This window comes from Strix uralensis, chromosome 6 (genome assembly GCF_047716275.1).
Source record: "Strix uralensis isolate ZFMK-TIS-50842 chromosome 6, bStrUra1, whole genome shotgun sequence".
In the NCBI taxonomy this organism is placed as follows: domain Eukaryota; kingdom Metazoa; phylum Chordata; class Aves; order Strigiformes; family Strigidae; genus Strix; species Strix uralensis.
Window position 1 is genome coordinate 32,690,906 of NC_133977.1, and position 16,766 is coordinate 32,707,671.

Below are 16,766 nucleotides of genomic sequence, written 5' to 3' on the forward strand. Positions count from 1 at the left end.
ATAGGTAAGCAGTAACGCAAGGACCAGGACAGCTGTAATGCACGTGAGATTTGTCTGCAAAGCAACGCTTCTGGCTTGTGGGACACTTTTACCCAGTGCAGGGCTCCCCAGGTCCCTCAGCACAGGGGCCATAGGTCAGAGAGCTCCTGGGTTTCTGCTTGTCTTCCCAGGGCCTCTGGGAGACTTTCACCAAAATCCTCCTTTCATCCCCGGTCCCCACTGCCCTATGGACCTCCCCAGATACCTGGATGCTGTGGTCTTGCCAAGCTGACTACTGTCATCCCGTTAAGATGGACAAACCCCACCAATTAGATGGAGAAATAAATGTCTAGTGGAGCATCCACTTGGGATGTCTCTAAAAACAGCTCTTTATGCAGAGGTGCCATCCTCCCACTGCTCCTTCAGCTGATGTGGCAACATCTGTCCCCATCTTGCTATGGGATCAGGCCTCTTTGCCTGGAGGACACAAAAGTGTGGTGCAGAAGATCTAATCTCCTTTTCCTCACCCGTTCAGATGAACCAAGTTGTAAAACCAGGCCACCCATTTGCAAAAGTCTTTCTCCCTCAGCCACTGATGTAGTAACACCAGAAATGTGTAACACCAGTAAACCAGGAAACTCCCTCAGAGAGAAAGCCTGCCCATGCCATACACCTAAACAGTTCATGTTTGTAGCCAAGAAACGCAACAAGGAGCTTACTAGTTGGCAAAAGGACTGACATGTCGCACTGCCTTTATTGTAAAAGGCAATTAGTACTGTGGAAGGATTCTCTCTGCCTCTTCAATATGCCATGTTTTTTAGTTAAAACTTCAATTTATAGTTAACACTATATTATAACATATGTTACAGTTCTGCAGTTGAGTTGCTCTGTGTCACTGAGCAATCAGTGCCAGAGCAGAAGTCCCGAGAGATGCGAATGTGGGGGGAAATAGTGCTGTGAAATAAAATGGTACCTAGTGAAATGTAGTGGAGAGGTTTTCAGTGAGAGATTAGAACTCTGGAAGATGTAACTATTTGGGTTTTTCCCTTCCTGCTCTCTTTAGAGGTGGGACTTCTGATTTCAGTATGGTTTTTTACTTTGCAGACAAGCAAAGCGCATATCCCTTTAGGTGAGGGCTGTGCTCAGGGACAGTGAGTAGCAATGTCAGACAGCCCAGGAGAGGTGAACCAGGCTGGCCCTTGAACCACTCTGTAAACCTGGTTTTGGAGCAGGGAAGACCCCGGGTTTCCATCAGGCAATGGGGATGGTCTGGACATGCGTGGGGAGATGAGCACACTGGCCCAGCCCGCTGCTTGGTCTGGCCCCTGGGCTGGAGCAGGGCTTTAGCTTCATCACCAAGCTGTGCAGTGGCAATCTCTTACTGTCACTCAACTAAAGCGGAGATATTGAGCACGTCACCACTGTGACCACCCTGGTGATGGCTCCAGGCTGTCATCACAACTGTTGCCACGTCCACTGCTGACAGGGAGTAGGAAATACTCTTTCTTGGGGGGGAAAGAAAGGTTTCTATTAGTGGTTGCAGAGGGCTAGGTGGTGGGTTCCTGCTCTTCATTGAGTCAGGCTGTCACCAGAGAGGTCAGAAATCATTTATTTTTAACGCTATGAATATGTAGAAACTTGTCTGAGCTTCTCCATGCAGTGGCCATGAATTTAGAAATGGCATCAGAAATCACGGCATTTGGTATCCTGCGAATTGGGTCGGAGCTATAAATTTCTCTTATTGGTGTGTGAGCCATTTGCCATACGTGACTTTCTGAATTTGTGGTTGTTTCTCTCTCTACCCCCGTGTGCTGAGTGTATGACTGAGATTTTATATTGCGCCTCTGAGACACAAAGCCCTTCTGGTGCTTTTGCCTAGCATCCTAAACAGGCTCGCTTGCCCTCCTCCCTGTCCCCTTTGTTAATGGCTTCTGGCCACAGCCTGGCCCTTAAATCATGGGCTGCACCTGGACAGGCATAAACTGGGACTGTCCCCAGACAGAGGGTATTTGTTCAGAGAGGTGAGCGATGCGCCTCTGAACACACGCGGCTCAGCCATGTGAGAGCGGCTGCTCCTACACCGAGTCCGAGATGGGTCCTCTGACACGGGCACCGGCGCCTCTGCCCATGGGGGCCAGTCTTGGAAAGACCTCTGAAACATTCAGTGAGCCTTTTCAAGGACAGTTATTCTGAGTAGAAAGGGAGGAAATGTTCAGCGTAGATATCGTGAGGGGTATGTTAAGATGATCTCTGCGCTGGGAGGAAAGCTTCAGCTAAGGAGGTTCACGTTGTGGGGACTAGAAGGTGGTGGTGTTGTCCACCTCCTCCACTTTACTGCCCGTGCTTTTCCTCCCCCATCTATATCTGTTGTAGATATAAAAGCTTTTTTATTGCAAGACTATTTTTGCTCAGTAAATTAAAATGAAGCACTTGCAACCTTTCCTCCCCAGTGCCCATACTCCCAGCAGTAGTGCTCTGGCTGGTCCCAGCCCCTCTGGGACAAGTGCAGCAACAGGACAAAAGCGGGCTGTCGCTAAAGCCCAGCTCCACTGAGATGCACCCACATATTGAAACAGGGCTGCCTTGTTCCACCAACCTGTTCCCTAGGAGCCTGGGGAATCACTAAAGGCAGCAGATGTGACTAAGAAGTTTCCTAACTAATTTTTAATCCTTTTGGCACAGCAGCGCCAACACACAAACATGAAGTGTATCAACGGGACTGTTTATTAAATTCTGGTCTTGTCGCAGTGGCTCAGCCCCGCTGAGACGCTTTGGTGTATTAACATAAACTGAGAAAAGTGAACTTTCTCACGTGCTGCTGAGAATCACATCTTGCCTGCAGGTTGCTGCTTAAGATGATACATGGGTGTCATCGGGGTCTGAGCCCAGTTACGGGGGTAGAGCAGGACAGCTGAAACTCCACGTTTCTGGTCAAAGACAGAGCTGATAACGGCCCCTTCTACTAATGCTCGGTCACTTTTCAAAGCCCAGGTCTCCAGCAAGCTGCACGTACAACTTTGTTTCCTCTTTCCCTCCCAGCCAGCCAGAGGAATGAGAGCTAAATCCTGCCCCATCCAGTAGCTGAAGTAACCACACCTAAAAGGGCCTGTCTGGGTAAGGTTTCTGTGCTTGTTAAATGTGAACCTTCGAGCATTTTCAATTTAATCCTCTTCCAAGTGTATCAGGGTGGGGTTTTTTTTTGTTTGGTTGTTTTTTTTTAAATTGCAAGGTTTCTTGGACCTGTTGGTGCATACCTAGAGCACTTACCATCATTCATCAGGGACTGGCCAACATGCAATCAGTATAAAAGCACCTTTGCCATTGTGATTTTTCAACTATAAATTGTTGGAAGGTGATCTCTGTGGAAAGAGCACTGGCTTCATGGATTTAGCAGGGAATAGGCACCAGGCAAAGGAAGTATCAGCTGGAGGGCTGGCAGTGTGGGGTTATGAATGTGGAAACAGGTTAACGATAGAAACTGGTTTATAGGTGCTAGTAGATATGGGCAAAGGTAAGTTTTGAAAGCAAAGGCTTCACAGGAGCTGTTCCAAAAGAGCCCCTCTGAAGCCATCGCTAGGGCAAATGCCATTTGCTCTTGCTACCGCAAAAAGAAGGCAGAGGAGGCGAGAGCATCCCAGAAGATGTCAGAAGCTTCTTTCCAGTTTCTTTCCAAGTCTCCATGCATAGCTTCAGTGTTAACCCACCTTCTTGCTTGTATTTCAAGTTCCATAACCTTTTAATCAAAGGACCACCCAGCCTTCAAAAACAAATCCAAGGACTACTATACTTTGAAAAAAGGATGGTCTCGTACTGCAACCACAAGGAAAAAAAAAAATCATTAAATTTTTATTGTTACAGTAAAGAGTAGGACAGAGGTAGAAAGTCATAACTGCTTTGTTTTGTTCCTTAGAGATGGGGAACTGTGTGTATCTGGCTTTAAATAAATCATAACAGTAACTTCCCGATGGCCTTTTGTCTCCCAGCTTCAAGTGACTCTCAACCAGCTGAAGGCCACTTGCTTGCTAAGGACTTTTGTCTCGCTCCATCCTAGAGCTTTGTGACAAAACTGAAGTTATTTTGCAGAAGGGAGGAAGTAGATGCATTAGTGAGTGCACTGCCTCTTGGCTCAGGTTAGGTTTATTTGAAGTTACTATTTCTAATGCGATCAGCTGATCACTTATTGACCCTTTTACTTTAAATGTGGTCAAGGGCTGCAGTCTACACTATGTCAGTCTGTCTTTTCCCCCTCCCAGTCCCCTCTGCTATGTATCTGTGTTCCAGCACTCCCTCCTACTGCCTCTCGTCAAGCCATACTTGTTTCACAGCTCAGAGCTGTAGAACACTTTAAAGATCCCATCCGCCCAGCATGGTGGGAGTGTAACTGTGAATGCTCTGTTTTGCTCATAACACTGAGGAGCTCTCCAACTAAACACACCTTTCTCTTCCCAGCCATCATTAACCACTTATTCTTCTTTCAGTTCAACTTCAATCTGCCACTTAACCATTAACTGTGCCTATCTGTACCTAAAAATTATATGAAATGAAACATTAAATTATTACACAGCTTAAACACCCAGAACAAGGCTGCCATTTGATTTCTTTATTTCAGAAATGATAAAACACTCTGGCATTAAACTCTTGCTCTCTCCAACAGCAACCGAGCCACTAAATTGATGACATGTGGATTAACCAAACAGTCCAGCAAATCATTGGTAGAAAGGGCTGTTTGTGAGGCATTTGGACTGCTGTCTGAGTCCACTTGATGTGCAGGCATTTCACAGTCGTTACTCATTACCAGTTGCTTCCTGGTGCTGTGTAATTTTCCAAAATGTCCTCCTTCATCTTCATGGAGATTTCTAGTGTCACTTGCAACCGCACCCATCGAGCTTGTTTCTTGAGACTGTGGTAAAACTTGAATAAGATGAGGCCCAAAAGGTATTTTCTGCAGCTTTTCTGCTTTAAAGGTTGAAAAGCCAAATTCATGGGTTAGTAATCTGTAGCCCTCTGGCTCACAGCCAACTTCCCTTTTCTTCCTCTTGCATGAGGCACTCGTCCTTTGCTCTGCACCAGTGCTGCTGGAACATGCCTGCTCTGACACACTTGCCTTTTGACACTTGAAGTATTCAGACACTGCTTTATTCAGGTATTGAAGATTGATTTCATGGGATGTTGCCTCAACCTAAGAAAACACCAAGGATACAGTCAGTTAAAAGCAGAGATGTTTCAATTCAGCGTTGTGTGATTATCTTCTATGAATTACTTCTGCTACACGAAGGGAAGGAATTTAAAATTCTTTTTCTCAGGCAGCAGAAAGACTCAGGGGGAGCTAAGCAAAATGTCAGTAATTCTCTGTTATCAGTGCCGTAATGGGAGCAAGAGCGGGCTTACCTCTGTGGGATTTAGCCAGAGATCTCCATCACTGGGATTTTCTGCTGATTTTATGGCACATACCAGCATTCGAGTTATCGCTTCTTCTACACGGGCTTCATGATCTGCATCCTGCGTCAAGGGAACAGAAAATGGTTGGAGACAGGTTAGCACTTGGGTCTCTGCAGAAAGCTGGGAGATCTCGGGAAGAACTAAATGGATGGCCTTAGTTTGAAAGCCATACTCATGTATGTGAAGTCAGTGAAGGGCTTCAGACTTCTGATGCTCCTACTCATGCGTGCTCATTACCCACATGGGGAACAGCACAGGCCTTGGTGCAACTACTTATCTGAATAAGGATTTGCAAAAAACAGGTTCTAGTGTGTGTATATAATCTTTTCCCTTATTAGTGTTCTGTTAATTGAATCTGGTGCATGAAATTACAATGCAATGTTAGCATTTAATTAATGTATGCATTTATATAGCTTTTTAGGACTACAAGGACCATGGAAGTACATAGCAAATTTTATGTATCTACATACTATGTCTAATTTAAGTACTTAAAACACACAGGATGTTACAGCAAGGCAGCAACTAACTGGGGGCTACAGAAGCACAAAAGTGAGTCTTAAGGACATTTAGGAAATATTTTATCATGTAACAGCAGCTGACATACTGTTGCAGTTTTAAACATCAGCAGAAGGAAAAACCATGTTTCCTCTGAAAGCTCTTCTGCTAAGGAAGTAACTGGCTCTTTGTCCCAGGCCTTCACTTCCTGCATCATTCCCTCAGGCAGCTGGATACTAGCCAATTTAGGATAGCAGAACAAAATTTTATAGGATCTTTTTTAGCTTTTTTTCCCCACTTAACTGAGTTGCTTTTATATGGGAAGGAAGGGTATGTGGAAGGAGACAGTAAGACTCTCCAAACAAGATGGGTGGTTTAGTTATTTCAATGACAAGTGCCTAGGAGTGGATACATAAATTTGCTTTGATTGAGAAGCTTTGACATACAAGTTTTGGAGGAAAGGTGTAACCTAGTCAACCCATAGCCCTGAACTGCCTAATTGTGGCTTCGGGGAACATATCAAGCAAACCATGCATCCTGATAGTTTGAGTGTTGAAGGCAGTAATTCATCCTGGAACCCTGAGCAGAATTTGGGATAGAAGCAGGCGGAAGTGCTCTCAGCATTTTGTGGCTTGGGATGCTTGGCTTATTAATGGCCTTGTATAACAAGCCCCCAAAACGCAGAGTTTGGTCTCCACATGTGGAAATTATTTAAGGTGTTGCACTCTCGGTATTCATCCTGGCCTGCTGAATGACAGGGTTGTATTGATTGCATGAGAGTATGTTAGGAAGCAAGGAATACTTTGAGTAGCTCACATCCAGCTGAAAACAAATTAAACTTCTACTCTAAAGTCTTGCCAGTATAATTAATGGTTTCAAAAGGACTATAAATGTTGGCATGATTCACATCTGTCAATATGAAAGCAGCTGGTACAGCTGCAAGCAAGAACTGCTTGATTTGGTAATGGAAATGTTCTCAGTACTGTCTTTTAGCATCCATGTTAGAATTTATTTTTATAGATGGATTGCCCAGCACCTAACAGTGCTGCCATCATCGGCTGTAGGGATAATTTCTGTATGGAACTTTCACCTGGGTTGCAATAGCTACACTTGTTTATGGCAGCTTTCGGTATTTGGGGAGGGCGAGTGTGTGTGTCATTCATTAGCAAGATCCAGCAAACACTCCTCTGGTTATGATGCCACACAACTACCCGCTCCTGCTGTCCCCAGACAGGATCTTGGTGACTTCTGCAAGACCTTTATGACCAAAAAAAGCCATGGAGTTTCTCCACTATTTTTGTTTTCTTGAAGCACATAAGAACAGTGAGAAATGCTACAGGTAACACACCACCCAGGCTCCTGGGAGTTACCAGTTACTGATCCAATCCTGACCACCTTCTCCAGAGGGGGACAATTTGTGAGGCACAGTTTAGGGTACAACTGTGTGTGTTGACATCGGGGTCTTTCCAAGCACAGGGCACAGAGCCAGTTCCTCTGAATTACCTCAAAGTTGCTCAATTTAAGGCAGGCTTAAATGGTTGCTCTACAATACTGTTGGTGCTTTCTCTGGCACTGGACACAGCCTGACTGTACTTATGGCTATATATGAGCTCAGTATGGGCTGTGGGCCTGCTGTCCTTTCTAAATACATAGTCTCATCTGGAAAATTTCTCTGTGAGGAAAACACCCAAGTGAGTTCCTCTGCTCTGCAAATGCTTGGTTTGATGTTGGTATAAGAAATGTATCGTGTGGTCTTTGAACAGCAGCTGAACACATGTGTTCATCCCCCTGCAGATTTCCAATCTAATAAAGGTTTAAAAAAAAAAAAAAAAGCAGTAAGTATTTCAGTGAGGCAGCTTTCACAGGCCATTTCAAAGGGTTTTTTTTATATATATATATTAAGCTAGGATTAATGAAAAAGTAATTTGAATCAGAAAATGTTCTGGAGCATTGAGATGATCTAGTTGAAGATGTTCCTGCTCATTGTAGGGGAGCTGGACTAGGTGACCTTTAAAGGCCCCTTCCAAACCAAACTGTTCTGATACCCCTGGGACCATCCCATATGTCGTGGCTAACAGGAGCAAGAAAAATCAAAGCCTGGGGAAAATTTAATTAATACTTGAGAAAATCCAACTGCAGGCAAATCAAAACACGGAGAAATGAAAATTCAAAAATCCTCTGCCACCCCCTTCCTATCACATTAATCTGATTTAAAATCTAATTTAGCTTTGCATGTAAGCATATGCTTGAGGTGAAGTTGCTGTTTTGTCATCCCCTATTCAGCACAAAGCTAGCTAGCCCATAAGAAATTGGAAATGAAAAGTTTAGCTTGTGTTTAATTGTTTGCCTGACTGAGGTAAACTTGAAGGTGATTTCTGCTGAACTGGGGCTTCAGATCTGAAACTTTGGAAGGTTCTTCAGGAAAAAATGTATCCATAAGGGCTCTTTGCTCCCCAGCCTCTGAACACAGCACGCCCAATAGGGCTGAACCTGGCAGGCAAGGGACAAAAGTCCATGCAGACATAGAAGTCCTACATCACTATGACATAAAAAGGAAAATACCAGTTCAATCCAAGAGTTTATGCTGACAGTGATGGGATCAATGGATTCCACATAGTGCCACCAGTGCCTTGGAACGAGCAGGACCTGGAATCAGAGACATCACATTAGGGTACTAGCAGAAGCCTGAAGAAAGATAAGGTGTTTTAATTAAGGCGATGTGGGATGCAGAGGCAGAATGAGGCAAGGAATAGGGGTCTGGGGCGGGGGAGGTGATCTTTATGTCTTTCTTCTAAACAGTCTTTTCTCAAGACTTAAATGCCCACTCTCTCCTCCTATTGTATTAATGCTCCCATGTAAGAAGTGGACATGATCCAGAACTACCTCTCATCCAAACTCCTCATGTGATGCAGGACTGTAACCTTGTAGCTACTCTAGGTAAGCAAGGTCTGGCTGTACAAAGGGAGTGCAGCTGGTGTAGCAGAGCAAGGCTTTAGAGAAAGTCTCAGCCAAGCAAGAATTGCTTTGTAGACTTTCCAACTGAGCAGACTTCCCAGTTCCTTTAGAAGGACTGCCAGCTGGCTTCCCCAAAAAGCAGGTATCCTAATGCTCATCTAGGTGATTAACAATATGTAGCTTTAATTCTGGTAAATAATCACCAGTATTAAACTTGTCACTTTTAGTAGATAGGCTTTTAAAAGAAGGTGTCCCAGAAATCACGACAGACCAGTTTAGATCAGAGCTTTACAACTGTATCAGGATGATAGCTGTGACATAAAATTGATTCTAACCCATGGCTTTTATGGTACAAAGACATTAATGTTGTTTTGATGATATAGGACAAGCTTTACAGATTACTGAACATTAGATTAACATGGAGCTATCAAGAAAAGCATACAAGACATTTTTTGACAAGGAATACAAATGGTCAGAGACAGATAAACACATACACTTCAGAATGGGGAAAGTGAAACAATGATCTGTATCTGAATTGCAGACAATTCTTTTTCTTGGTAGACACAAATTACTTAAAAGAATGTTCTGCTACCTAGATAGTCCTGTGCTTCATTATATCAAAACACGGCTAATGAGAAAATGTCTGTGTAGGAGACAATGACTGTGGCCCCAGTCCTGAAAACACTTACTTACAGGACAATCAGAGCAGAGTAATTTTGGGGCCAGAGGACAAAATGTTCTCCCCAGGTTTCAATTTAAGTCAAACAAAAAAAGCATTGGCTCTCTAAAGGTCAAAAACATTTGGAAATTGTACTTTAATCCAGTACAGCATACAAAACAGAGAAGGAAGTCAGTCTGTGGAGGGCCATTATTTAAAAAATATCACCAATTAGTTATTCCTGACATCTAGAAGTGTACGAAACCCTGCACAGACTGAAGCCAAAACACATTTTCTACACTGAACAAGTTTCAGAGTGGTGCTTGTATCACAGAAACCTACACTTTAAATGAAAAGTGCAGTTGCATTAGCTGCAATGGGTTTATCTGTTAGCAAGTGTTTGCCCACATTTCACTGCCTACAGAATCATACCAAAAAACTGAACACTCATCTGCTCTATTGGGGATCTTACACTGAACTCTGCTAAAGAATCTGGGTGTCCTCCAAATGACAGGGTATAATGATGAAGTCTGGAAAACTCTGTTATACAGCAGAAGAAGGCACAGCTTCTGGAGTAAGTAGCTCTTTCCAACAACGGGGTCCTTACTGTGAGACTTGTGTAGGCAGAGTGAGCTTGCAACATGCTGAAGTGGATGAAGGCACTAGGGAATTGGGGTATGGTGCAGAGGGACTATGTAGCAAGGGAACAAAAGCAAGAGGCAAATTAAGGGAAGTGTATAAATGTTTCAGTAAGAGGGGCTGCCTGGAAAAACAAGATGGAAATTAGGAATGGAACATGCTGGCTCAACACAACTTGCATGCAAAACAGAGACAGAATTGCTTTGCAAAGAAGTATAACTAGGAGGAAAATACAATCCCCCCAACTAGTCCAGTCTTTTCAAACCAAAGAGGAGGAACTTGGACTTTGGAGAGACTAATCAGATTTTACGTGCCAGCAGGTTAAGGCTAGTAACTGCAAAGTTGTGTATTTCCACAGCTGGCACTGTTGCTGACGCGATTTATAGAGGCACTACAGAGCTGTGACTCAGAGGCAAAACAGGTACCATAAAGACACTTGTTCTCCCTCTTTTATTTTTGGTTAAGTTTATGCTTCTTAAAATAAAGATTTATAGCATCAAGAAAATGAAAATTATCAAAAAGCAAAAGGACTAAAACTTTAAGGAAGACAAAGAAATGGAAAAAAAGTAATTAAAAACAAAAAATCCAGCTGGCAGGGGAGCAGCAGAACTAACAAAAGACCAAAAAATATCCAGCAAAGAGAGGAATAGGATTATTCTACCTTTACAAACTAGTATTATTCTAGGTTTGCAAACTAGAAGCAAAAAAAACCCCACAACAAAACCAAAACAAACAAAAACCCACCACCGCCACCCCCAACTATGAATTCCACAATAAAATAAAGCAGACTTCCATATGTTTATGAATATGGGACACAGATTTAGCTACATTTGAAACTACATTTGAATAGGAAATGTTTAAGTAAACCACAGTGAAATAACACACACACACACACAAAAATGCAGCAAAAATTTTGCAGAGAAAATGTAAAGTGCAAAAGCAAGACAGAACTATTCCAAGCTAAGAGATAACCTTGTGTTAGCCTGCTTTCTACAGAATGTATCTAGCATTGTGGGATGGGAAGATAATGATCTAAACAGCAACTAATCAGATAATTTTAATATTTAGGGTAGTGATAGGCAAACATAGCAGATGAAGTCAAAGCAGGACAGAAATCCCAGGAAAGATAAAGTGAAATTCTGGTCTGTAATGGGAGAAAAGAAACCAAGAGAACACTTGGGAGAGCAAGTGGAGCAATGCTGAAGACTTGTACAGCACGGAGAACAGAACAGGTTTAAATTCTCAATGGACATGATTAACTCAATACAGTGCAAAGGTAGGGCAAAGGTGGAATTGCTTCAAAAAGAGAGCATACCCTGAAGTGAAATATTGTACCAAGGAATTCCTGCTCATTAGAAAAAGATATTTGGGTAAATGTGCAAGAAAAGGAAGCACCAAAGAATGCTAGTGTGATGGGAAGAAAAAGATGGGGGGCTGTGGGGGAACCCAAGCAAAGCCCAGAGCTGCTTGCAACCCTGGCAATGAAAAATAAAATAAACAGATGTGTAGTCAACTCTGTGGGAGCACCACGTGAGGACTCTGAGAGTGCTGCCACCCCAGCCTATACCCCATCCTCAGTGGTGCCTGGCTACCCTGGTGCCAGGAAGATGTTTCTTACCCTGCCTCCCTCCTCCCTCCCGAGCTGGTGCCTTCCCACCTGCTGAAACAATGCGGTGAAGGCCACTGATGTCAGAAACACAGGCCCAGCCCCGGGGGAAGGCCCTGTGAACTGGAAAGAATGGGGCTGTGTCCATAGGGACCCAGGTGAGGGACTGAGGGAAGCTCAGGGAAGAGGTGGAAAAGTAGAGTTAGGAACTGGCAGCTTTCACCTTTGGTTTGCTTGACTTTTTAGGCACTCATGGAGTTCTCCATGTGTGTGGCAGGCTGAGTGGTGTTTTCATCACCAGTTCTAGCGAACTTCTAGTGGACTTTTCTGCTGCTTCTGTGATGGAGATGATAGTTCGGTGTCTAGAGGTTGAGCTGGGCTGTCTGCCTTCTCTATGGGGTGACTTGGGGCCAGCTCTGTAGTCTCCCACATGAAATTTCTTTCTTTCTTCCCCAAAACAGAATTATCAACCACCTGCTATGCATAATGCTGCAGACAACTCTGAATTCTCCTTTACTAAAATCACCTAAACTCTTTTCAAACAAAAGGAGTTTTTCACTGCAACTCCTTTTAAAAAGTATTTTCTATATGTTGAGCTGGAACATCTTACTGCTTTTAAAAAGTTTGAATTACTGCATTTCCTGACTTACCAACATTTTGTTTTGGTATCCATATTTGTCTTGGTTATTCAGACTGCCTGTTTTGTTCCCCACTTCAAGACCAATCTGAAGTTCCCCTCCCCTTTTCTTTAAAGGTGGCACACAAGGCATCTCTCCCTGACTTCCTGAAGATTTCTGCTTGCTCAGGGTTGCATTAGATGTCAGAGGCCTGCCTGTGCTGCTGAGAGCTCTGGCTGCTGAGCAGGATCCCTTGGTGCGTCAGATACTGCAGCAGGAGCACAGAAAAGAGAAAACCTTGCAGCTACATGCAGGAACTTAGTGATAAATGAAGTTCTGGACACAAGTTGTCTTTGAGATGTATTTCTTTAGATGTTCAGAAAGCAGGGGAGGAGAGTTTCTGAGCAGCAGACCATGCTGAGAGACAGCAAGCAGTAACGATCTTTTTTAAAATAATTTTTTCCCATACTGTGACAATGTTTTTCAAGGCTGGAAGGGAGCATCCTTCTCAGACTTGATGTGCCTCTAAGACTAGCTCAGTTAGGCCTTTCCTCACACCTCTGGTGTCTAGAGCTGCACTGCAACTCCTCTGGCTCCAGGCTGCACCTGGGACACAAGGCCAGGAAGCAGGAGAGCAGGCAGCAGGGCAGCTGAGGGCTGCCTGTAACAGCATGGGTCCTGATCTCTGTGTACAAGGTGCTTGCTCTCCATTAGCAGGGCAGATGTGTGGAGCCTCACGTGTTTACCTTCAGACAAGCTGAGATGCATTTTCTCATCTTCCTACCAATGTCTAGTGATATGGATTAAGAGGAAGATGGATTAAGAACAATTACACTAGGAAGCAGGAAGGAAGCAAGAAGCTGTGAGAAGTGGGGCAGAGGAAAGAATGATCAATGATTCTGTATTTGTATAGCATCTCACTTTTTGTAGCCTCTTCAGGTGGGATTCATCTCTCCTAATTTTAATCATCAAAAAAGTTAAGCATCTATGTGTGTAGGCTCCTTCAGCAGCCTGTACTGAAGGACAAGATGGGATGAATGTTCCTTCAGGAATCGCCTTGTAAAGGTGCCAGGTTCTTCCCACTGATGACAGACAGGACATCTGTCCTGGATGGGTTTAAGTTGAGGGTAGCAGATCTTACCCTAACTCTCTTAACACTTGTCCCAGAGCGTGGGGTGGAATATACGCGAACAGACGTGTTTTGCCCCGTTTGCTATCTTTTAAGCAGTATATGTATATTTGTGAAAACAATCAAGGTGTTACTAGAAATACTGCAGAATTTATGAACACATAAAAAAACCACCTAATGCTTTGGGTGAAAACTCACTAGTTCAGTGAGCACAAATCCATCAGCAGTCAACCTCCTGCTCCATACTTACCACTCAGCCTTGCAAACATTGTACAGGTGACCAGGTCCAAATATTTAAAAGGAGCCCCTACATTTGTGTGATACAACGAGCTTGTAACTTTATGGATATAGTTGTGTAGAGCTACGAACCCTAAAACTACTCAGCTGCCTATTTAAATAAGTTAGATATCTAAATGTTACCATAATTTGTATCAAGAACAGATCAATAATGTATAACCAGCAGTTGCATTAAGACCTCTGTGGAAATTCAGCCCACAGTCACCAGTCAAGTAAAGGATGAAACCTTAGAAAACCTGAAGTCTCAGCTAACTACCTAAATTTGTAACAGAGATTCACCTCTGAACAATACAGTGAAAGGGCACAAAGGATGCAATCGAAGCATGCATTGTGCATTGGTACAATGTCATAGGAAGGAATTCTGCTTTAAAGCCTTAAATGGGTGTAGAAAAATGGCTTGTAGCAAACAACGACCAGAAGGTGGCATTTTACACATGAAGTTTTTGATATTCAAAGCTGCACTCACCCTACATGCAGTTACTCTCCTGAATACCTAACACCTTTGTCTTTGTTTTTCAACCCTTTATTGTTAAAATATCTAATCCAAAATGTTCTGCATACCTTCTGGGAAGAAGTGGAGATGCTATGTATTATCTCAAAATAAAGCTAGCTGCAAATTCTGCAGTAATTGTATTAATTCTACATGAAAAACACTGCTAAGCACATATCAAAATTGTTATTATTTAGGGATCCTCTCCCTTGTTAACAAAGGAGTAGTTCTAGGACATTCCTTTCCTCTCCATCAAATGGCAGCAGTCCCCAGCCACCTGCCCCATAAGCCACTGGATGTGATGCTGGAAAGCACCACCCAAAAGGCACTGATAAAACGGATGAAGGCAATACCTCACTGCTCCATCATTGCCTCTACATTACTTTCCCCCGCAGAAATCCAAACGGCGTCTCCTTCATGGCAATGCAGACAACTTGTATTACTCAGTTGGCTCAAGATCTTTATTCCTAGCAAGATTTAATTTGTAATTGCTTTAAGCCTAATTAAAATTAAGATCATATTAAAGGTTCACTACCATACTTGATGATTCCAAAGGAGATTATAAATTGAAATAGTGTTGGGGATCGCAGATAATGCAGTGCTGAACAGATGTGGCATTTTTATCAATAGTAAAAATTAGTTCTTTGTGCTTTAAACAATTGAACTCTGCAACATTACAAAGTGCAGAATGCGAACCTAATCATTTGCTTTAGGAATATGACTAGGAGATAATGTAGTGCAAACAATGAAGGCTGATCACAGATTCCCCATTTTCAATTGTACCAGCAGAAGCACACATTCTTCCCAGTTGACAGACAGTTGTTGGAAACTACCATCCTGCTCCAGTCTGCCATCTCACCAGTTCAGAGGAGCGTTCCTCACTCTGCCTCCTCAAAATTAGCTGGATTAGCAAAAATCTGTTCTTAAATTGTTGAAGGCAGCTGGGTTTGCCAGCTAGGAGCAAGGGAGCACTTGCCCAAGTCGCTGAGCTGGCAGGTCAAAAGAGGTGACATCATCTGGTAGGAGAAGGGCAAAAAGGCACTACAAGTGGCAACTCCACTGCCTTAAGCGGTCAGAACAATGAACATTGCAAAATTCCTTTGGAAAGGCCTGACAGTTTGAGATGCGCAGGAGTGCATTGCAAGGACATGCACTGCTGAACAAATGAAAAAGGGTAATTCAGACTCCAAATACAGACCACGTTGATTAAATAAAGATGGACACTATTTACAGCAGGAGACTAGGAATTAAGAGTCCTGAGCCCTACTCTCATACTGCTGCTGACTGCCTGCATGACTGTAAGCCAGGCACTTAAAACTGAACTTTCTCAGTAAAACAGGGTTAATAATATCCCAACATCCTTGCAAAGCACCATGAAACCTCTGGATGGTGCGTGCTCTAAATGCAAGTATCATCATTACAATACTGTGCTATTAAAGCAACAAGTTGGGCAAATATTCCCTGGTGAGGCTTACTCACTATCAAAATACGAGTTCCTCTGCTGGCTTTACACTCTTATTAATCAAATACACTTTATGGAACATACTGGTTTCAGAGTAGACAGGTTGAAGTACTGTTCAAGAAAGTTTCAAAGCAGACAAATTGGAGGTGATTGCAAGAACTGTGATGGAATTGGGCAGCCGACTGAACTAACTCTCCAAATGTTTGTGGTTTTCGTACAAAAAAGGCTAGTAAAATAACTGTGAGCAAAGAAAGTTCCCGTGCTGAGAGAAATGTATCAAGCCTGAGTGCAGAGTGTAGGGAGAGGTAAGTTCCACAGTCCATTTGTTAAGATTTCCTAGCCCTTAATTACCCAGTTAAATAATTTACTAGAATCTTTAAAGTAATGTAAAGCTCGTATGTGATTGGTACCTGTCCTGGACTGAGTGTAACAACATGGGCTGTTGTGTTCCTAAACTCAGGAAAGTGTTTCAGATCAGGGTTGGCAACGTTGACTTTGCTGAATACGCTGGATTCCTCATAAGGGATCCTGGTGGGATAAAGGAAACTGGTGTCACCAGGCGGGAAGAGGTGCCATCTCTTCCTGAAAATAGAGAGAAAATAAAAATGTATTCAGTGCATGTCAGTTACAGCAAAGAACTAAAGGCAGTAGCAAGGTTTTCAATAAAACATAAATCTGCTTCGCTGTGTGAATCTCCTACGCAGTGAGAACACAGGCAGTGCTTACAGGCTGTCTCCTAAAAGTGTTTTTAAAATATTCCACTTTTTAATTTTTTAACTGAAAAGATTTGCAGCTTCTCACCAATTATTTTTAAAAGGCAGATAAAATAAAATTTAAAAAAAAGCTCTCCCATCTGGTTCCTCCTTCCTCCCTTTTACAGAGCAACACACAGCATTTACAGATGCTCAGAGCATTAAAAATTGTTCTATAAACCAGGGGAAATATTTTGTTAGAGACAAAGTACTTCATTCACTGAATGAATAGCTGCCACACCTATGCC

General features: G+C 43.1%; 1 protein-coding gene across 4 annotated transcripts in view; it reads right to left on the reverse strand.

The window, feature by feature from the left end:
* Positions 1–4,564: 4,564 nt before the first annotated feature.
* Positions 4,565–16,766, reverse strand: part of HSPBAP1 (HSPB1 associated protein 1) — a 37,812-nt gene continuing 25,610 nt past the window's right edge. For all 4 annotated transcript variants that reach the window (XM_074873585.1, XM_074873587.1, XM_074873586.1 and 1 more), the window contains 4 exons: positions 16,177–16,348; positions 8,476–8,559; positions 5,368–5,478; positions 4,565–5,158 (listed from right to left, as the gene is read on the reverse strand). In XM_074873585.1, coding sequence (XP_074729686.1) covers positions 4,610–5,158; positions 5,368–5,478; positions 8,476–8,559; positions 16,177–16,348 — 916 coding nt within the window. In that variant the 3' untranslated portion in view covers positions 4,565–4,609. The remainder of the gene's footprint in view (positions 5,159–5,367; positions 5,479–8,475; positions 8,560–16,176; positions 16,349–16,766) is intronic.